The 21078-nt window shown below is 56.2% G+C and overlaps 1 protein-coding gene across 1 annotated transcript; it reads right to left on the bottom strand.

The window, feature by feature from the left end:
• Positions 1–1330: 1330 nt before the first annotated feature.
• On the bottom strand, positions 1331–14578 carry DUSP14 (dual specificity phosphatase 14). The gene is made up of 3 exons (XM_062012392.1): positions 14488–14578; positions 4884–4966; positions 1331–3415 (listed from the first exon to the last, which is right to left on the bottom strand). The coding sequence occupies exon 3, from the start codon at positions 3295–3297 to the stop codon at positions 2701–2703; it is 597 nt and encodes a 198-aa protein (XP_061868376.1). The 5' UTR covers positions 3298–3415; positions 4884–4966; positions 14488–14578; the 3' UTR covers positions 1331–2700.
• Between the last annotated feature and the right edge of the window lie 6500 nt (positions 14579–21078).

The following is a 21078-nucleotide window of genomic DNA, read 5'->3' as shown; positions in this document are numbered from 1 at the left end:
CCTTTGAAATGTCACTTTCAGAACATCTCCAGACTAACGATGAGTCTTGATCTTTAATCTCCATCTCCTTTCCGTACGAACCATCTCCCTGGTGGCAGTTTAACTCATGATAAAAATAGCGAGATGAGTAGGATGTATTTTTGGTTTAAATGGACAATGTCTCCTGTGTTTGTTTTGTTACCGAAGCCAGGACACAGCCATGAAACCTGAACTGCCTGCAGCTGGTGGCAAACCTCACTTTTATTTCAGTGGGCCAAAGCTTTGCTCTTGCATATCTGTGAAAGCAGGAGGAGACGTGGCTGTGCCAGTGCAGGGCCGTGCAGCACTGAAGGACACCCAGATCAGTGTGGTGATGTTGCTGGAAAAACTGGTGCTGAAATATTTGGGGTCTTTCAGGTGCAGCTTTGTCTAAGGGCATCCTGGATAATGGATAAAAGAAGGGGGAATAGGGGGAGTATGTATGTGTGTACATGCAGGAAACTTTGGGATGCCCTCGCAGCGTGGAGGCATTTGCAGTAACTCTTCCCACAGTGGTGTCTCCCTGCACAGGCTTGGCATTAATGCAGTTTGTTGAAGCTATGGCACACGGGGTTTGAGAGCCCTCTCATGCCCACGTGCCACCAAGCACACCAGGAAGTGCCCTTGAGCCTAATTTAAAGTCTGTGGGCTTCCAGCAAGTCCTCTCTGGACATCTACGAGGAGCCTGGAAATTACAGAGCGGCGTTTTGTTCCCTTGGTGAGTATAAGCAGGTGGCATTTGACCATTTGGTAAAACTCTGGGCTCTGCAGTCAAATTGAAATCTCTGAGTCAGACGTGGTCAAGTCCTCTGTATCAAATACACTCTGACCTTGACCAGATCTTTCTTCCAACCAAGTCTGGTTTTATTTAGGATGCAAATGACCTTGAGGCCACTTGCACAGTGTTGTATCAGTGATAACACTATTTCAGGTCTAGTGGCTTTTAGTCTGGGGAAAGCAGAAAGCTGCTTGTGCTGCAAACCTCACAGTACGGTTCAGCTTGGAGAAAACCTTTAACCATGTGTACTGGTCCTTAAAAGCCCTGCAGTTCAGCCAGGACTTCAGAAGTGAAACATTTTGAACTAGATAAATTAACTGCCTGGCTTTTGTGACGAGGACTGGGACTTGCTGGGCACTGGATGGGCTGTAAACTGGTCAGCCAAGTGCCAGGAACAGGTCACAGTGTATTTTTCTCAAGGCTGAGGTCCAGATTTGTTTAAAGCCACTGCTCAGTATTACACCATGTTCTCACTGTCACTCGAGATACATTAGCACAGTTCTGAGTAGGAAACCAACACATGTTCCTGTTTAATCTTTATTGTTTGGTTCTTGGTTTGGTTTTTTTTACAAGTATAGACTGGTTGGACTCAGCTCTCAGCATCCAGCAGTCTGCGTGTGCTTCCTGCGGAGGTGCCAGCGAGGACACGGATGTCTCGGCGAGGAACGGACTCGCTTTGCTCTCCTGCTGTTCCAGTTACCAACCAAACCAGTCCCTTCCCATCTGCAGGGCAGGGGAGTGAAGTCCAGGAGGCAGTGGCTTCTCCCACGTCTCGGGTTGGAATCGCTCTTGGCACACACAGAAGAAGGCAAAGCCTCCTCCCTAAAGCCACCCTTGTCCGGGAGCTCGGACACGTCGCCGTGTTGCGCATAGTAGTTCTAGAATGCAGCATAACTTTGAGGACGTAGTGGAGTGATTTAGAAATGGGCTAAGGCAGATCACAACCATACTTAGAGCTGAGAAATCAGGCAGATTTATCTACTTCCAATTGATTGGTTGGTTGAATATTCGAAAACAGGGCCCAGCCCCTCTGGCAGCTGGCCAGGCTCACAGTTTCCTAAACATTTCTTTGGCTGCCCGGTGTGGGGAGGGTTAATGTCTCACTTCTGTCTTGAGCCACACTGGGACAAGATCTCTCTTTCCTTTCCACCCACCAAAAACACCAGCATTTTTCAGTAGTGTAAGTGTATTGCCCTGGCATGGAATGAGTGAAAAGGAACTTGTGTTTATTTTATTTCAGTCATTCAAATTTTATTGTACTTGTGGCCCACACGGACTGACTTCACTTTTTTCTTTTCTTCTTCTTCTTCTTCTTCTTTTTTTGTAACTTCTAATACAGATTAAGAGCTGACTAAAGATCTCGAACACTATATACTGAGAGTCACTACGGATGGTAAAGAAAACATCAACACTAGCACCACAACCCTGCACGCTGCCTTCCTGGCTCTGGGCAAAAAGCTCTGCCCTAGAGAAGGACCTGGCTCGCTCCGTGCTAGTGCTGCTCCCTACCCACTACAGGACTTTGCAAGGAAGCAAACAAGCTATTAAGGAAATATCCAGGCTACCGCATCACAAAGCGCACTTTGTTCATTAACTCTGCCAAATGCCTTTTAGGCCTTTCCTCACAGGATACTAATAAACTGACTAAAAAAGAGAGGGGGAGGCTTTATGAAAGGAATCAACTCATAAGGAGACCTCATTCTGCTAAATCAGAGAATCCCTGTAGAGAGAAATGCGTTTTGAAGGGAATCGTTGGCCTTGCGGGTTAGTGAGGTGAGAATTAGTTGAGGTTCTGCTGTATGCTATAGAACCAAAGTTGGCTGTAGAAGGAGAAGGGAACGTGTCCAGCCTGGTCTACTCAGAACAGCGAGTCCCTTCCGTTGTGCTTCCTGTCTGCAGTCACATTAAATTCCCCAGTAAGGCATCAGGGGTCTCCTCTCTCTCTCATAAACGTCTGGGATGATGCCATATGGTGTCTGTACCATTTTAACCGTCGTCTTCCCAAAGATCTTCCTCTCGTAGTCTATCAGTTGCCTCCAGAAGCCCACGTTGGGGCGGATAACGGGGCGCCTCGATTTGACCCAGTTGTATGCCTCAAAGAGGGAGACCTTGTGGTACTTCATCAGGTAGGCGATGCAGAGCGTGGCCGACCTGCTCACGCCGGCGGCACAGTGCACTAGGGTGGCCCCATGCTTCCGCGCCACGCTGTTGATCTTGTCGGCGACGCTGTCGAAGTACAGGGAGATGGGGGCGTTGGGCATGTCAGCCAAAGGCACTTTCACGTATTCAAACTGGGGCCAGTTAAAATTGGGGATCTCGATGGTGGCGTTGATGATGCAGGTGATTCCCCGGGAGAGGAGCAGGTGCCGGTTGGAGGCGACGCTGCCCCGGCTCAGGTAGAGCGAGGGGGTGATTTGGGCGATGCCCCCCAGGGCACCTTCAGAAAGCATTCGTGGAGCCATCAGAGTTCTCGGTAAGGAGTTGTGGCTTCTGGAGGTCATGGAGGATCTTGGCACTCACGCTTCCATTATGGGAAGAGATCCAAAGGGTTCTTCAGCCAAGGGAAGGATTGTCTGGCCTGGTGGTGCTGGGACAGCGAGAGCTTCCTCTGCTTAGTCACTGCAAAACACAAGCAAGGGGCCACATCAGCGAGGCAGCTGTCTGCTGAGACCAGGCTCTGCAACACAGAAGGAAAACCCAACTCGCCCTGCTGTGGCCTGGACAACTCCGCTGGCAAACCTCCACGGGGTAAGGTGGCTCTGAGTTTGCCCAGTGCTTATTACCACCGGCCTCCTGAGCCTTGCCTGGACAGATATTAACAAATTTTCCAGCCTAATTAGCTGCAATTACTTGTTGAGGGTTAGGCAGTCTACCTGTGGGCTCAGACAGCATTTCAGCTGGATTAGCGTGGGGAAGATTAGCTACACCTTGTCCACACTCAAACGCAACATCATAACTGGCCAGAGTCCAAAGGGATGGTGAGAAAACAGCTCACTGGTGCTGGATGCAGATGCCAGCAATTTAGATTACCCTGCCCTCTCCCCAACACCACCCTTCTCCTTTTTTAGGTATATGAAAGGCCCCGCCAAAGTACATAAACAGAAGAAAGTTGCTCATTAGAAAAAGCAGTGAGTCACGTCCATCCCCATCAGTCATCGGCTCCCATCTAGGCTGGGGAAGTGTGGAAAGAGTGACCTGGTTATGTCAGAAGCTGAGAGTAGAACCGAAGCAGAGGCTGGGACAAGGGAGGCTCTTTTCCTGCTGTGCTAATGACTAACACTTTGGAGAAGGACACACTCTGCAAAGGCTTGAGGTTGCCTGTGTAGGTCACGCACCCCGGCTGCCCCCAAGGAGCCCTGCTTTTATCTCCCTTACTCCTTTAGGACTTCTCTGAACCCAGTGGAGATGCTGCAAGCAAGAGGACAAGCCCTGGAGCATTATTTGCCAGTCCCTTTTAGGTGTATATTCTCCAGCTAATGGCAGAGGCTCAGGTTGGTGCAGGCTGGGGAGTCCCTGCTCTGCCCAGGTACATCTGAACCCACCAAAGTGTCATTGGCACCGTGTAGAGGGTCTGGGGGATGCTCAGCAAGTTGAGTGACAGCATCTGTCCCTCCAGCAGTTACCCCTCCAGGTCAGAGCGTCCTCAAAGGGCTGAGAGACCCCAACTGCAGCTTCCTCAGCCCTGACACATCAGCGCAGGCATCTGTCTGCATCCCACACTCTGGGAATCACCGACAGGTCTCGGCAGCACCTGGTAACGCTGCCAGTGGGTTTTTGGCATGGCTTTGTGGTATGGTAACTTAATGAGCATAAAACCATCTCCTCTGTGGCTTGTTCCCTGCTGGCAGCTGCTTGAGCAGCTCCTGAAACCATGGACCCAAAGTGATGGTGCTGCAAGAGTTCCTGTCCCAACAAGACTTTTGCTGCAGCTGCGAGTGGCTTCCCCTGCGGACACCCCCCCTGCAGTCACCCAGCTGGAGCAGCAGTGAAAGACATGGCTTTTTCAAAGGAGTAAAGTCCTTTGAGCAGGGGAAATCCCTGCTCTCAAAGAGCTGTTGCTGACAACACAAAGGACTCAGACACTTACACTTGGTGGTTACAAGCTGTCCTGCTCCAAATCACCGGCCGGCACACGGCTGAGATGTCTCATGGAGTATGGCCAACGCTCAGCTGGAGAGAAAAGAGAGCATGGGGTTTACTGGGATCTATGCTGGACCCAAACATGACACCAGGCAGCTCCCTCTGCTGAGGTATGTTTAAGCCACTTAAATTAGGTGTCTGTCCAAGAACTGGGAGGACCACGGCTTCCTTCCCTGCCCGCTCCCTGGGACAGGCAGAGGCCTGAGGAGGCCCTTGCTGCCGACAGCATAATGGCACCGCTTGCTGCCAGCACAGCATTCAAAGCCACGGGAGGCCCCGGGGAAGCTGAGGCTGGCACCAAAGCCAGGACTCAAGAAGGTTTAAGTAATTCATTTGCTCCAACATCTCCTTTAGCACCCATCAAGATGTTAGCCTGGTCACAGACAGCTGGTGCAGGTTTGCCTTCCTTGTGATGGTGCCCAGAGCTGCTCCTGCGAGGGCTGGGCTTGCTGGCCCCGCTCCCTGAGGCACTGCTGGAACGACAGCGGCAAGGGGCAGCCATGAGCCTCTTGGAAAGCAGAGGACGGGGCAGCAGCCCCTTCTTTTATTTCTCCTGCCAGACCAGAAATGAGGCCCCAGAGTGCAGGTGAAGCGGCTGCCTGCAGAGGAATGCTGCCAGGCCATGGGAGAGGAGAGGGAGGCCTGCCCCCAAACCAGCACGGAGCAAGGCCCACCCTCCCTGCTCTCATCCAGCTCATCCTCAGCCATCTTGGCACAGCGAGGTGCTGGGGGCTGCTCCGTGCCCCCTCCCCAGCACAGGGAAAGGACTCTCACTATATGTGGCTTTAAGATGATGAATGACCCTGCACCCTGAGCTCTGGAGCAGAGCGAGGGGAAAAGGGGCTGACACGGCTTTGGAGATGGGATCAGAGAGGAGGAGCTGCTGCGTCTGGCAGGTCTCGGCGCTTCAGGCAGACTGCACGGCACAATGGCTGCCTGAGGAGGCTTTGGGAGAGGCCTGTGCTGGCACAGCCGTGGCACAGGGCTGCCGGGAGGCACAGGGGTGCTGGAGCAATCCAGCCAGGGGCCCAGCAACAGGCCCAGACAGGATTTTTAATGTTGCACCTTCCTTGAGGATGGCTGGGAAATGTTATCAGAGGGTGACCTGCAAAGGTGCCACAGCCCCTCGCCCCACGTGCCTGCTGGTGTCCTGGCACCCCCAGGAGCGGGGCCACAGCATCCTGATGTGCTGCCACAGAACGGGGCACCCACATCTCTGCCCCGCTGCTGGAAGCTGAGCACGCCTGCCAGCCCTGCCTGCCAGCCCCCCGGCCCCGCTGGAACTCTCCAGGCAGTTTGGGAAGGATTTTGCTGATTTCCATAAGGTGGTTCCTGTTTGCAGGCAGCAACTGCTCCGGAGATTTGCATGCGACAGGCTGGGCTGGCTCTGCAGACTCTGGGCACCCTGAGGCGGCGTCACATGGCATCACACGGCATGTGTCCATCACGGACGGACAGTCAGACGAGGGGCTTCTGCTAAGGGCTGCAGTAGGGGCACGGGGCAGGTGCCCACAGACCCGTGTCCCAGCTACACACCACTTCCCTGGGGCTCCAAATGGCTGCCACCAGGCAGCACTGCCTCTGTGTGAACCAGAACAGCTCTCGTCCAGAAAGAGTTAATGCTTTGGAGAGAAGTTCATTATATAAGCAAGAGATAAGGCTGCTGTGCTCGGCAGACCAAATCCCGGGTTGCTGAGGATGCTGCCGGGCCGTGGCAGGAGCAGATGCCGGGGGAAGCACTACGGGAGAGGGGCAGGTGTCAGCATCCCTGCCCGTGCCTCACGGCTCTCGCAGCAGGCGCTGGCTGGGATGCCACCGCCTGCCACTCGCTGTCTCAGGCATGTGACAAAGCCGTGGTGCTGCTGCCCACACGTACCAGGCTGAGCAGCTGCTGGCTTGCAGGGAGCCTGACAATGAAAGGGGCCTCGTCTGGCAGAGGCTGTGTGAGGGGTGAGGTGCATTTGGCTGATGATTAGGAGCTCCCACCAGGCTTGTAGGTGTGAGTCCTTATCTGTCCCCGTAGCTGCACCTCCTGGTAACCCTTCTGCCTGGCCCCAGATAGCTTTGGACAAAGGCTTGCCTAAAATCTGCTCTTTCACTCCCATGAAACTCCATTTGGCTTTCTCCACACACCCAATTTATCCAGCCATGTCCCTGCTGTAATCCAACACTGTTGCTCTTCACTCAGCAGTTGCCATCAGTGTGCTGGGGCAGACAGAGAGGCAAAGAATGAAAAGCCTCTTGCCAGCCCTTGCTGTATACAAATGAAGAAAAAAGAGAGAGAAAACCAGTTGAAGATGAGATGAGGCACACACAGAGCCCAGCCTGGCTGAGTACCTGCAGAGGACAGTGGCAAAGCAGAGTAGCTCCTCACATAGGCAGCAGCGCTGGCTGCAAGTCCCACACAGAGATGGGGGAGCTGCAGCTACGCAACCAGTTTACACCATCTCACATGGAAAGAAAAGCCCCCACATCCCCTCCTATTTCTTCTTGGTTTGAGTTTCACAGTGGCTGCACGTGCTGGGGTGGCCACACAGGCCCTTAGTTGGTGTCCTGGGGTGCTGGGGCCCCTCAGTTGGCTCATCACCGCACATCAGGCTGCGTGACAGCCATGGGAGTGTCACAGCAAGGACACAGCCCACAGCCACCTTCCACAGGAGCTGGGATGTGGCTGTGGTTTCCTGCAAAGGGATAGAATTCCTAGAGGATGCAGCATAGTCCTTTGGGCAGAGGCTGGCTGGTGGTAGGCAAGTGGCAAACAGGTGTTCCTGCTACCTCATTTGCTCAGCTGACTCTAGTTAATGGATTAATTAACCTTATACCAGCCCTGACCTCCAGCAAACCCCTTTCTGGATTCCTCGGTGCACAGAGACACCTGCTGCTGGGTGTTTACTCTATGGGGCTGCAACCCCCAGGGTGGCAGAGGGGCCCTGGCCCTGGTGATACAAGGGTGGGACCCACACAGCCTCCTCCCTCCCTGGAAGATTGGTGGGTTTTGCCATTTCTCTCATCTGCATAATTAGGGGTGGGAGAAGCAAGTGGATAATTACAGCCTGGAGATGAGTCTGGTCTTCAAAGCCTCCAGGTCCTTTCTTCCCACTTCCTGGCCAGCCCTGTCCTTGGATGCAGGTTTACAGCAAGAGAACTTTTCTCCAGGACCTCCTCTGTGCCTCCAGCCCTGCTCAGCTGCTCAGGTAAGGCCATCTCCTGTCGGGCATTGTGCTTTCCTGCCTTCCTGCTGTGCTGTGAGTGGGATTCAGCTGTGGCCAGGGCCACCGGGATGAGAAGCAGCAGCTCTGCCCGTGGTGCTGTGTGCCCTTGTGGGGCTGAGCAGTCTGACACCAGGTTGGACCCTGCTTAGGCTGTATCAGTGGGCTCCTCTATGGGTGAAGGGACTTCAAAAACAACAGTGATGTCATGGTTGGTGTATTGGGCAGTTTGGTTCCTTGGAAATGTTGCTGCTGGCTCTGCTTATGGCTCTGATCTTCCAAGTCTTGTGATGGCTGGAGCTTGTTTCTCTTGCTTTTGTTCCCTGCAACATAGTCCTGCTAACAAAGGCTGAAATTCCCCCCAGAAAGCATTGCTGGTCCTCCTGAGAGGCTTGAAAACACCTCTGAAAGCTCAAAAGAGCAGGACAAACAGGCAGAAGTTAGTTAAATGCATTGTGATCCTTGGGACAGGAGGAGAGAGCGTTGTTTGTTGGTCTTTAAACAATGAGTTGGCAAGTCTGAGCTTCTTGTTTCTTGTTCTGGTGCTGCTGGGTAGGGGTTTTTTTCTGGTTTGGGGATTTTTCTTCATATTTGTTTTTCTTCAGGGCTCCTCTATCTTGAGAGCAGGGGCTGTGACTTGCTCCTGAGGGACTTGAGTAAGACTTGCAGGTGGTGTCAGGCTGTATGTGGGTAATGTGGCAATGTATGTAGCTGGTACCTGGCAGAGGGGAGAGCATCTCCCAGGCTCTTTTTACCCTGGCCCATGTGAAATTCTGCAGGTGTGTGACTCAGTACCCAGCTCCCTGGCTGGGTCCTCCCAGGTGAGGACCAGGCAAATCACAGGCCTCACTCTGCTGAGAGAGCAGAGACACCAAAACCTCTGGTTTTATTCCCAGAGCATCATCTGAGATTCAAAGCAGGTTTGTAGGCTGGGTATGTAAAATGTCAGTACCGAAGCAAACCTTCTCCCCCTTCCCGGGAGAGGAAAAGTTATTCATTTCTGAGATGACAAATGCTCTCTAATGCTGCAGTAAAGAGAAGAGTCAATATTGCAGGCGCTGAATGAACGAACCTGCTCAGGGCTCTTCCTAGCCAGGCTGAACAGCAAATTACTTCAGAAATGGTCTTGGAGAACAGCATTTAAAATACATTTCAGCAGAGAGCACAAACTGCAGCTGTCCTTGGGGTCAGGTCTTGCTTGCACCGAGTCCATGGGAGTCTGAAGTGTGGTCGAGGGCAGGACTGTGCACTCCAGGCCTCCCAGCAGCCACGGCAGCTCACTGTTTGCTCCCATAGGGTCTTTGCTTTCCTGCCTTAGGCTGTTGTGGATGTGCTCCTGAAGCCATTACAGGTCCCTCTGGGGTGTATGGTTTGGAGCCATTGGCACATCCTGGTGATAGCAGGGATGAGCAGTTGGGCTTTGAAATGGAAAAGAAAGAAGGGGAAGCAGGAGGGGATGGTGGGGTGATTTGGGCAGTGACAGAGGATGCTTTGACCGAACCCTGATTGATTCCTGCTTGCAGCCTGCGTTACCCTCTCAGGCGAGCTGAGGATGGAAGCTGTCAGACGTTAAATTGAGATAATAATCTGTTTCCCCAAAGCTCTGAGCAGGCCTGGCTGCTCATGCAGCATGCAGCACAACCAGGTCCCCCACGCCTGCAAGAGCACACCAGTAACTTCCCAAAGCTTTAGTGGGGTATTTCATGTGTGGCTCCCAGTGTGGCACTGTCTCTTCCCTACACCTGGAGCTGGGCTGCTCCCGTGACCTGAGTCAGCTCTCCAGGCCCTCACCAGTTTGTCCCAGCCTGCTGCCTTGGGACAGGAGGCAGCTGACACTCCTACCTCTCAGCCCCTCTCCTTTCCCTGGGCACCCAGGCTGTGCCCAGTGCTCTGGGCAGGGCGCAGCATCCTCATGCCCACAGCCGGGCTCTGCTCACGCTGTAGGGCCTTGGGCTGCTGAGCTTAATGCACTCAGCAAACTTCAGAGGGGTTAAGGAGCAATTGCAAAATGCAGGAGGAGCATTACACAAGTTTACAGACTACACAGTATGCCTTGTGGCTGGTGACTTCTCCATCAGCACAAGATACCCAGCTGATGAGCTCCTAAATGTGAAGCAGTGCTCTGCCAGATCCTGGGTCCCTCCTTGCTCTGGGAGCCATAGCCTGGGCTCCCTCATTTGCTATTCCCCAGCAGAAGGGTGAGGTTTTTCTGTCAGGATCCATCCAAGGATGCCCACGGGGCAGGGTCCCTGGCTGCCTGCTCTTCTGCAGCCCGTGTGCCTCTCCCAGGCAGGGGAGGCAGCTCTGCAGACCCGCTGCCACGATCTCCGTGGTGAGGTAGAGCCTGCCCACGGGCACGTCCCTGCTCCCTGCCACGCAGCCGCCCCCGCCTCAGCAGGAACAGGCAGAGCTGCTTCCTCCCTGCCTGACAGCTGGATCCTGCCAGCTGCCAGCAAAACCTCTCACCACGGGGAAAGCTCCAGGACAGGAGACGAGGAGCAGGCGCGGGTGCAGCCGAGAGCGTGCAGGTATTCATACATTCCTGCACGACAGAGCTGCTGTGCTCGGAGGACAAGCCTCCCTCGGCAACCAGCAAGAGGGTTTTATGCAGGAAAAACAACCCATCTTTCTTTTTAAAGCTATGTGTGTGTTTTGGAGCCGCCAGCTCAGCGTGCCAGTCGCTGGGAGGCACAGGGCTCACCTGTGGGGCCCCAGTGCAAGCCAGTAGCGTGGCCATCCACATCTTACTTAAAAACTCTGGGGAGGTGCACAAAACACTTTAAAAAACCACAATGAAGCCTTGAGGAGGCATGAATGAGATCCTACAGTTGTGTGCAGCCCCAGTTCTGTAGTCAGCTGAACACCAAGGGCTGTTTTCAAGCCCCAAGTGGAGGTATCATCTGTTCTGAAGCACTATGGCTTCTTTCAGTGCCAGCTGGATTGCAGGTGGGGTTGGGAAAAGCTCCCTGGTCCCTGTGTCTGAGCGTGTGCAGCCCTGGGGGCGCACGGAGGGACTGGAGCTGGGGCACACGTGGGGAGCAGCCCCACGGGCTCCCAGGGTGCTGCAAGATAGAGACTTGTTTTTCTTGGGGACGTGGCCCTGCACAGCCACAGCTGACAGGAGGGACACAGTCTCTTCCTTCTTAGTCTAGCAAAACAGAGACCTGGTGTGTTTGCTCAAGTGTGACCCTGCTGAGACCAGGGCTGCTTGGGCAAGCACTGCAGGGCTCACCAGCCCTGTGCTGATGGTGGTTGTGTCTCTTGTTTATGTGTCAGGGTTGGGCCCTGGGGCAGCAGCTCTGGCTCTGCTCCCTCTCTGCCAGCCTCCCTCAAAACCCATGAAATTGAAGGCAGCTGCAAATTTACTGCAATGTGCCTTGGAAACTGTCTGGTGCTTCCATGCTGGCACTCACACGGACCTTTTCCAAAGGCTCTGCCAACTGGTGCACACCCCAAATGTGGCCTGACTTCTCAGGGGGTGTCTCAAAGCCTGGTACCCCCAGACAACCTGCCTGTGCCAGCCCCTGCCAGAGCAATCCTGGGCGGGCAGGAGCTGTCCAGGCTGCCCCGGGGACAGGCCATACTTTGGCACAGGGCAGTGAGAGCAGCGAGGGAGCAGGCTGGGATGGGGCTGGCCAGCTGTGCAGCTGTAAGGAATGAGGTCACCTTCTGAGCACAAGGATGGGGTTGCTTAGGGTAACAGGAAGGGAGGCCCACTGTAATCAATTAGCAGGGAATGAAGTTTCCCTGTGGCAGCGGGCACTTCCCACATGGGCAGCGGGGCTGGTGCCTCTGGTCACTGGGACAGGGCTCAAGCTGCTCAGGGCTCAGCAGAAGGGACGGCAAATTCCTATTTCCATTGCTAGCCAGGACTCCTGCCCCTGCCTGCTGTTGCTCAGCCTCCTTGCAACAGGAAGGGACCTGCAGCCACCCTCTGTTGTGGGTGGGATGCTGACAGAGGGGAAAACTCAGTCTCCTCAGCTCAGGAATGCCAGCATGAGGCTGCAGGGTTGGAGCACACTGGCACCTGTGGAGTCTTCCTGCTGGGAAACTAAACCCTCCCTGGTTATTGTTATTATTTTCCCCAGTGGGGGAGTAGCTGTGTGATATGAGAGCAGGAGCTGCTCTGCGGGCATCAGGGAGGGCTCTGCGGGCACCATGGCTGAGGCAGCCACCTCACCCCTGCAGCACCCAAGGAGGGCCTTTGCCTTCCAGGTTCAGGCTTTATTCCTGGGGAGCAGGAGCTGCTGCTCAGAGATTTCTCAGATATTTCCAAATGCCAGAGCCCTATCTGCTAGATATTCACATGCTGGTTGCTCCATGTGTCTCTTTTGAAGTGATAAATCAGTGTGTGTGCAGCAAGTGCTGTGTACCTGGAGAGGAAAGGGGCTGGGAGAAGGTCCCACACCTGGTTTGAGGCATTACCTCTCCTTTCTAGGGAACACCACCCTGGAAGAAGGGTCCTGCAGTGGTGACAGGAAGCCTGGAAGGCTTCTTGGCCACGCTGGTGAACAGCCTTGTGTAAATGGCTCTGCTGGGGCCAGTACATGGTGAGCAGGAGGGAAGCTGCTCCTGGTACCCACCGCCTTGTCCCGATGCCTTTTCCCTTCTCCTCATCCCTGACTTCTGCCTGGACACCCAGATGTGCCATGTGGCCAGCTCCCTGGGACAAAGCTGGTACTGACTCTCAAACCAGAGGTCAGTTTGAGACTTTCTTGTGTAGGCTTCTGCATTTCTTTCCTCCCTCCTGTAACACCTGGTTTAGACAGAAGACCTTCCCCTCACACCCTGTAGGTTTCTACCGCTAGAGCAGCATGAGCTCTCTGCACTTCCAGCTCTGAGGTTCCAGCTGGGATCGGGTATTGCATTAAGCCATCCACATTTCAATATTGCCCTGACCAACATGGAGGCAGTGCCAGAGCACAGAGCAGACCCTGCAGCACAGTGAGGACTTGGATGAAATCCCTGGGATTTCACCTCTGTCTCTGGAGGAAGAATGGGACATGCATGTCCCTGTCCAGGACTCAGGGAAGCTCTTGGGGAAGCAGGACAGATAGTCAGAGCTGCACATTAGAACCTTTAAGGCATAAATTGATTAAACCTGCTGCATTACTGCTCCCCTCCTGACGTTCACCAGGGTCGCATCAGCCCAGACACAGCAGCAGATCTCTGCTGGGGGGGAATGGCACACGCTCTCCAAACTGGGAACTCCTGCTTTTGCATTCCTTGGGAGCTGGAGTGCTCCAGAGCCTGTCCCAGCCACTGGCAATGTGGCATGAACCAAGGTGGACAAAGAGGCCCAAGGGAGGAATCTGCACCCAGCCAGAGCAGAGACAGCTGATCCGGTGTATTGCAAGGGAAAACAATGTTTTGTTAGTGCTAATCCCTCCACCGTTCCTGTGGCAGGGGCATTAGGGATAAACTGAACTTGCAACTTGATATTAGGGCATCTGTCAATACTCAGAGCTTCCAGAATAAAAGACTCATTTGCTGCCCAGTCAAACAGGTTATAATCCTTCCCCATCTCCCTACAGCCAAACGCCACTCATTGATTACTGGTGTTGCTCAAAGCAGCTGCTCCGGAGCTGAGTCAAGGGCCACGCTCCCAACCGGTTTGGTTCTGAGGCTGCAGGCAGGCGCCTGGGTCCGTGAGCAGCGGAGTGCGGGGGGTGGCCAGCACCCCGGAGAGGGCAGGAGCCCGGGGGTGTACGCTCCGCTCCGGCGCTGCCCGCAGCCGGGACGCGGTGTAAACTGAGGTTTGTTTCCACGTCGAGGAAACACCCGACCTCTGCACTCTGTTCTGGTGCAGAACTGAAGCGATCGCATCCCTCCCTCCCGTCAGGCTCGCTCGCGGTTTAGCCGCCCGCCACCGGGTGTTCGCCTTGCCCTGCTCTTTGGCAGGCGGGGCCGCCTGTGTCCCGCACAGTGCCTGCAGCCGCGGGACCACCTCGGCGATGGCCACGGCGCGCCGGGCTCGTCCCGCACCGCCACGGCCCGAGGGGCCGGCCCGCTGGCGGCAGCTCCTCGCGGCCCCCGGCGATGGGCGACCGGGGAAGCCCCGAGGCCACGGCGAGAGGCGGGCGGGGCGGTGGGAGACCGGTGGTCTCCCGGGCGGTAGCAGCGGCGGCGGAGCCCTCCCTCCCTCCCTCCCGGGGAGCGCACCGCGAGCTGTAAATCGCGCAGAAGCAACGTCCCGGCAGCGGGGACGGCGGGCGGCCGCGGAGCTGCCGTGCGGGGGCGAGCCCGAGCCCCGAGCCCGAGCCCCAGCCCCGCGCCCCCCTCCCCTCCGCGGCCGAGGCCCGGGCGGGCAGCGCCGCTCGGCGAGGCCCGGCCCGCTCTTACCATGGCTCGGCGGCTCCGCGCTCCCTCGCGGCCGCGGCGAGCAGCACTTTTATCGGGCGGCAGCCGCGCTCCGTCTGCGGGGCCGCTGCCGGGGCCGCGCTCCGCCCGCCCAGCCGCGGTTACCAGGCTACGGCGGGGCCCGGCCCCGGGGCGGAGGCAGCTGGCGCCCGGCCCGGCCTTAAAGGCGCCGCCGCCCCCGGGGCCGAGCGGGGTGTCCCGCCCCCCCACTGCCGCGCCCCTGTGGGGCTGTGACGGGCTGCCGCGGTCCCCCGTGGGGCTGAGCACGAGTGGGGGGCCCCGTGGGGCTGGGGCCGCGGCAGAGGCGATGGAGGGACGCGGTGGGGGGCTCTGTGGGCGTGAGGGGGTCCCTGCAGGCAGGGGGATGTGTCAGGGTTCCCGTGAGGACGTGGCAACGAATGGGGATGTGGCCGGGCCGGTGACAGGGTGTGATGGGGTCTCGGGGACGGGACCCTGCCAAAGTGTGTGGGGACGAGGTGGGATGCTTCTATGGATGGGGACGTGGGGTTTAGGAAGGTGCCCGGTGGGGAGAGGAACAGCCCCCGGAGAGCAAGCTGAGCTTGTTTTTTCCTGGACTTGGGACACCCCTGGACCACCGCCACTCGTGCTGCGAACCACGGCGAGGGAAGGGGGATGGCGAGGGGTCCGTGGCGCTCGGTCGGCACCATGCCGGGGGCCAGCGAGGGCATCACAGGGCAAACGGGAGAGTTTGGCTTCGGCTGGAAACCGTGAGGCTGAGGCGGGAGAGTCCTCTCCCACCCCCCTCCCCACCGTGGCAGGGATGGGACAAGGCTGCCTGGCTCTGGGGAGAGGAGGAGGAGGAAGGCAGCCTCCGCTTTAACCCCCTGGCTGCTGGAGCGAGGCGTTGCCACCCCTGCCCGCTTTTGTTCCCTCTCTGCTTTTGGTGTCGCACGTTCAGACAGAAATAGCAAAAATCCCTAATAGGAAGCATCCCCTACCCCGAGCCCTCTGGCTTGTGTCTCACTTCAGCAGGTTTCATGACTCAGCAGCCCAGATGGAGCCGTCCCTCACAGCCCTCAGCACCAGATCTGTTTATTGCTCCAGAGGCTGTTTTTCCAAGAGGCTCGCTGCTTTATAACAGCCAGCGCTCTTCCTTAAAACCCTGCCTCTCCAGCGAAGGCTCTCGTCACACTCAGCGCGGAGGTGGGCAAGGAACAAAAATAGACAAATTAAGAAAACCTCAAAAGGCCAAAAAATGAAAATGGAAGGATTTGGGCTCTGCAAGCTCAAGGTTTACTTTGCTGCTGTGTTACATCAGCTCTGCTCATCCTCTGCTGCCTTCCTCAGAGCTGCACCATCACAGGGGCTGAGGCAAAGCCCCCATCAGGGGATCATGAGTCTACTGAGAAGCTGAGGGACAACTCAGCCTAGGAGCTGGGGTTTAGGGACCATGCCCTCAGCTGTGGGCTCAGAGCCCCCAAAGTGCAAACCTGGGGTACTGTTGGCCACAAGCAGCGTGATGAGGATGGGGTTTGGGTGCCAGCCTCGGCAACCTGTGGGGTTCCCTTCCCAAGCATCCAAACCTCTCATTTCCCCTCCATTTGGCTGTCATTAAATGAGAAATAGGCTCCTGCACAGCCCCAGCTGCTCGTCCTGGGTGGTTCTTAACTACTCACACGACTGTGGACGGATGTTTTTAATGCCAGTGTAACTTGTGCTTTTAACCTTCACCCCGCCGGGAGCTTTATGTGATTTCTAGTGTGGGTTAGAGGCTCAAAGGGGAAAACTTGGGAGGCCTTTGACCCGAGGATGCAGCAAATGCAGTGGGGACCAGAGCTAAAAGGAAATGTCAGCTCCTCCCTGCACTCAGTCCCAGAAAAGGGTTTGCTTGTGAGTGCTGGGAGGGAGAGCAGGGAGGGGGGAGCTAGGGGCTCTTGGTGGGCAGCCTGCAGAGCCGTTTGGGACAGAATGGGCAGGAGGAGGGGCAAGAGGGACCGCAGGGGAAGGTGTGAGGTAGTGAGTGCTTTCTCAGATGCCTGCTTGCCCTCTGCCATGGCAGGGAGGACCAGTGATGCCTCTGTGGGACTCCCTGCCCCAGGAAGGCAGCCCATGCCCCCCATGGGTACTGCTGGGGTTCTGTGGGGCAGCAGCAGCTCTTCTGTAAGGCACAGACAGCTTTCCCTCCCTTCCTATAGGAACCTGTGCTGTTGCTTGGAAGACATAGCAAGCTGTATTGGGGCAAAGATAGTTGAAGTGGGACTAGAACCTCCCACTCGTGCCCCGCGGTGCCTTGGGGGACAATGGCATTGCAGAGGCTCAAACAGCCCTCACTGCAGCCCAGCCTGGCAGATTCACACCCGCCCTGCCCGGGGTGAGAGCAAGGTGCAGCCCTGGGCACATTCCCGAAGGGTGCGTCTGGCCCGCAGTCCATTAGCTGGTCATTAGGGCCATTAGCTTAATCATCGGGGTGTTTTCCCGCCGCGATGGCAGCAGCCGCAGGGTCGCAGCCGGCTGAGCGGGGAGCAGATGGCTGCTTTCCACACGCCGTGGCACGCGTGTGCAGGGACCCGCCGCCAGCCAGCCAGCCTCTCCAGTTTCCATGGCTACGCCAGAGTTTACTCTTCCCTGCCTTCGGCCGCCTGCGCGGGTGTGATGCAAAAAAAGGTCCCTTCGTGATGCAAAAAGCCCAGGGACGTGGGACTTCTAGTTTTTTGTAGCAACAGCTGCATCCGTGGTCAAACCACGGAGCAACAGGCACTGACCATCCCGGCAGCACTCACGTCCCAGCAGAACAGCCCTTGGAGGCATTAGAGAGCTGTGGCACGGTTTTGGGGTGCTGCCTCCTCCTCCTCGCCTCCCTGACAGCAGCAGGGACCCGGGGGAGGCAGTGGGTGATCTCCTGGGGGTAAATCCGCGCACGGAGGCATCGGCCGCTTCTGGCTCGATGCGAGGTGACGGCGCGGAGCAGAGATGGCTCAGCGGGAGCTCAGGCTGCGGATGCTTAATGGGGCAAAACGAAACCCGAGCTGTAGGTCACCCCGTGTGATTGAAGTGGCCGAATGTGGGTCACTGGAGGCCTCTCTGGGGAGGCAGGAGATGTCACCACACGGCAGGGGCTGGGTTTTCCAGGACAGGAGCAGAGGGGGTAGCGCATCCCAACCCACCAGTGGTTCAGAGTGTGGTGGGGGTTGGAAGGGCCCTGCAGAGCTCATCCAGCCCAACCCCTGCTAAAGCAGGTTCCCCTGGATCAGAGGCCACAGGAACGCGCTGGCAGGGGCAGATTCTGGCACAGGGGCTCCCGGGAGGTGGCTGAGGTGCAGTTGGCTGCGAGGGTGTGTTCCTGTTTCCAAATCCATGGGCTGCTGTGATTCACAGGGCCCGTGGGGGAAGCGGGAAGTGCTCCTGTAGCCCGGGTGTGTTACACCCGGGTGTGTTGCACTCGGCTGCGGGAGGGAGCCACGTGTGCTCCCGGTTAGTCACCGCCGGGACAATCCCTGTGCCAGGCACTGCATGGGGGCTCCAAGCTCACGTCCCACCATGTCTAATGGGAAGGGTTGGGGAGTGCTGGTGCCTGTAGATGCTCGCCTATGAGATGTTAGGGATTGTACAGAAAGCTCAAGGGATGCTAGGTTTCTTTCTCTGGTGCAAAAGGTGATCCCTGCTTGGAGCTTGTGGTGGAGCAGGCATTGCCTGACAGCTCCTGTGCCACAGTCTCAAAACATTGGGCACACCTCTAATCTGGGTTTCTCACCCTCTTTCCTACTCTATTGCTGCCTCTGTTGCTCTATTTCCCACATGGTCTTGACCCAACACTGCCTGTGGTTCCCCTGTGGAAGCACACACAGCTCCATGGGGAGCAGCCAGGTGGGATGGGGGGCACAGCAGGATGGAGCATTGAGGGCATTCCCAGTGATAGGCTGTTGGTGGGTTCTCTCCCTGTCTCCCTCCATCAGGAGCAGGGTGGAAGGTGTCTGCCTTCCCTGTGCCACTCTCTCTGCACTCACTAATGGCTTTTCCCCATAAGGTGGCTGAACCAGTTTGCTGGAGAAGCAGAGGCAGCTGCTGTGGGGCATGGCCCAGGGATTGGGATCTTTCCCTTTTTCCTGTTGTGCTGACCAGGAGGGTGGCTCTGAGGTTTCCTTAACCTCAGGTGAGAAGCTGCTGTTGCAGCACGGTGGTGTTTGTCTCCAAAGGGAGGTGGTTTAGGTTTCACCCACCCCACCTGCTGGGAATTCGAGCAGGTGCTAAAACTGGGGCTTGTGGTGCCCTTCTTATGGGTGTCCCCTGCTCAGCCCTGGCAGTGAGGCCTGGCACTGGGCTGAGGGTGGTGTGAGCCCCTGGGACCCCTGCAGGCAGTTCCTCCCCCATCCTCTGGAGCTGAGTCACTGGCAGACTGAGAGCGGTTGCTGCTGGTGTGACGGCAGCTGTGAGACCCAAAAATCCCCAGCACTGATGCTTTTAATGACAGGCAAATAACACAGCCCCGAAAAGGATTCATACCCTGCATACCTCATGCGCTGACTAAGGCTGTGCTGGGATGGAGCAGCGACAGCCTCCTCACATCGTCCCAGTCCCAGCTTAATTAATTCTGCAGGTACCCGTATCGGTACATTAACCCAAACTGGCCGTCTTCCCTGTCCCCAGCCTCGCTCCATATTTAATCTTTCATGTTCACCTGAGTCTCTAATTAAGCCAACTGCAGTCCTCAGCTGAGAGCCTGCAGTGTACTAACGAGGTCTGGTGTTCCTGGAGCACTGTGCCTGTGAGACTCACGCAGCAGCCCACCAAAACCAGACCCCAGGCTGAGGTTTTTCCCTTCATCTTCTCTTTTCTCCACTCCCCAGCCCTCACAAACTAACAGTGGTCCCAAAGCAGGATCTGAAGTGAGCTGCAAAGTTCTTAAAGATGACATGTGAGACTGCCGGTTGGGGTCTTTTTATTCCTTATTTTCCCAGCTAAGTCATGACTGGGCAGTTTGCAGCATCTGAAAAGCACTTTTATTGGGTTTCTTTTCACCAGCAGCAGCTGTTTGGAGAGGGCTGGTGTCCGTGTGAGGCAGCATGGCAACCCCATGTGCTGCTTCCCAAACCACAGCCCAAGCAGCCAGCAGGGGAGCCAGCCCCTGAGCAGGGGCACGAGCCCCAGTGGCTGTCACAGCAGCCCAGTTACAAATAAACCCACATGCCGAGGCAGGGAGTGGGTTTGTGCCTCGGTTGCTGCACGGGTCTGGGCGATGGGGAGAGATGCACGTTGTAAATAGAGCAGCATATCCATGGCAACCCCAACTTTTCATTGTTGTTAATTACTTGCACGGTGCCAGAGCCGTGCATGGCGCTTCCCGGCACGGATAAAGATAGATCCCCCCTTTCAAAGCCTCTCCAAATGACACCGAGGCAGCAGTTGGGAGGCTGAGGCTGGCTCTGGCAGCCATAGAGACGGTTTGTGAGGGGAGCTGGGATTTAACGGAAGTGAGGCAGGCAGGAGCTCGAGGGCAGCTTTCCCACCCCCAAACTCCTTCCCCCAGTGTCAGGAAATGGTTTGGAGGGGCCGTGGCAGTGGGCAGCTGGTTGAGAGAGGGGGACAGGAGTGGTGAGGAGCTGCCCTGTGCCTGAACACAGGCTTTCCTTTCCTCTGTTTAATGGCACTTGTGAGAGTGTGGAGGGGAGGCAGCACCAGCAGCATTTGTGTCTGAAGAGGCTGGGTTCTGTTGTCTGGGATATGTTGAGCCTTTGTGCACTGGAGAAACCTCCCGCAGAAAGTCTGCTCTGCTTTAAAGCCAGTGCAGCTGAGCTCGCTGCCTGGGGACAAGCTGGGCCTCAGCTGACACTGTTTGGCTGGGTTTTGCTTGTCTGTTCATTGGGGTTTGTTTGATTGGAAGTGGTTTGAAAGCTCTCAGGTGAAGAGGTGCTCATCCTGTCTCCACCATGTTCAGCCAGTCTGGACCCAGTGTGACAAGCTGTTAGATTTGTACCCCAAATCCTGCTGTTGGTGTGTCTGTGGTGGCTGATCACTCACCTGGCCTCAGATGGCCTCAGTGGGCTGTGGCCTGGTGTTTTAACCCAAAGGCCGTTTCCTGATGTGACTTTCCTGGCTCCCTTTCTGCAGCCCAGCAGTACGTGGTGTTAACGTGGTACCAGGAGGGTGCTGACCCTGGCACAGGCATGGGAGCCTGTTACCCTCCCTGCCTGGGACATGCCCATAGAAGGGGAAAACCTGTTGTCTTTCAGTGCTATTTGAGGAAAACATCCCAGCTCCACTGCCCCACTGCCTTGTGCTCTGCTGCTTACCTTGGAAAAGTCTCTGCTCTGGTTCCCCTCCTGACTGGCTGAAGGATTGCAGTGCTCACCTTTCCAGAGATCTTTTCTCCCCAGTGTTTTGCAGATGGTCATTGTATTTAGCACTGCTTTGGGGCACTTAAGTTTGCTGGGTGGGCATGTACTGGTGTCAGGATGGTGACAGTAGGTACCTGTGCATTTGGCTCACCTGCTTTTTTGTGTGCAAGTCATGGCATAGGAGACTGGGCAAGAGGAAAAGTAGTTTGGCTGTTAGTTAATGTTAAAAGAACACTGAGAAAAACGTTCCCGAGGATTTATAGCTTACTTCATCCCTGCC

This window comes from Colius striatus, chromosome 20, assembly GCF_028858725.1.
Source record: "Colius striatus isolate bColStr4 chromosome 20, bColStr4.1.hap1, whole genome shotgun sequence".
Classification (NCBI taxonomy): domain Eukaryota; kingdom Metazoa; phylum Chordata; class Aves; order Coliiformes; family Coliidae; genus Colius; species Colius striatus.
The sequence above is the reverse complement of the archived record's forward strand: the minus strand, read 5'-3'. Positions and strand labels throughout refer to the sequence as shown.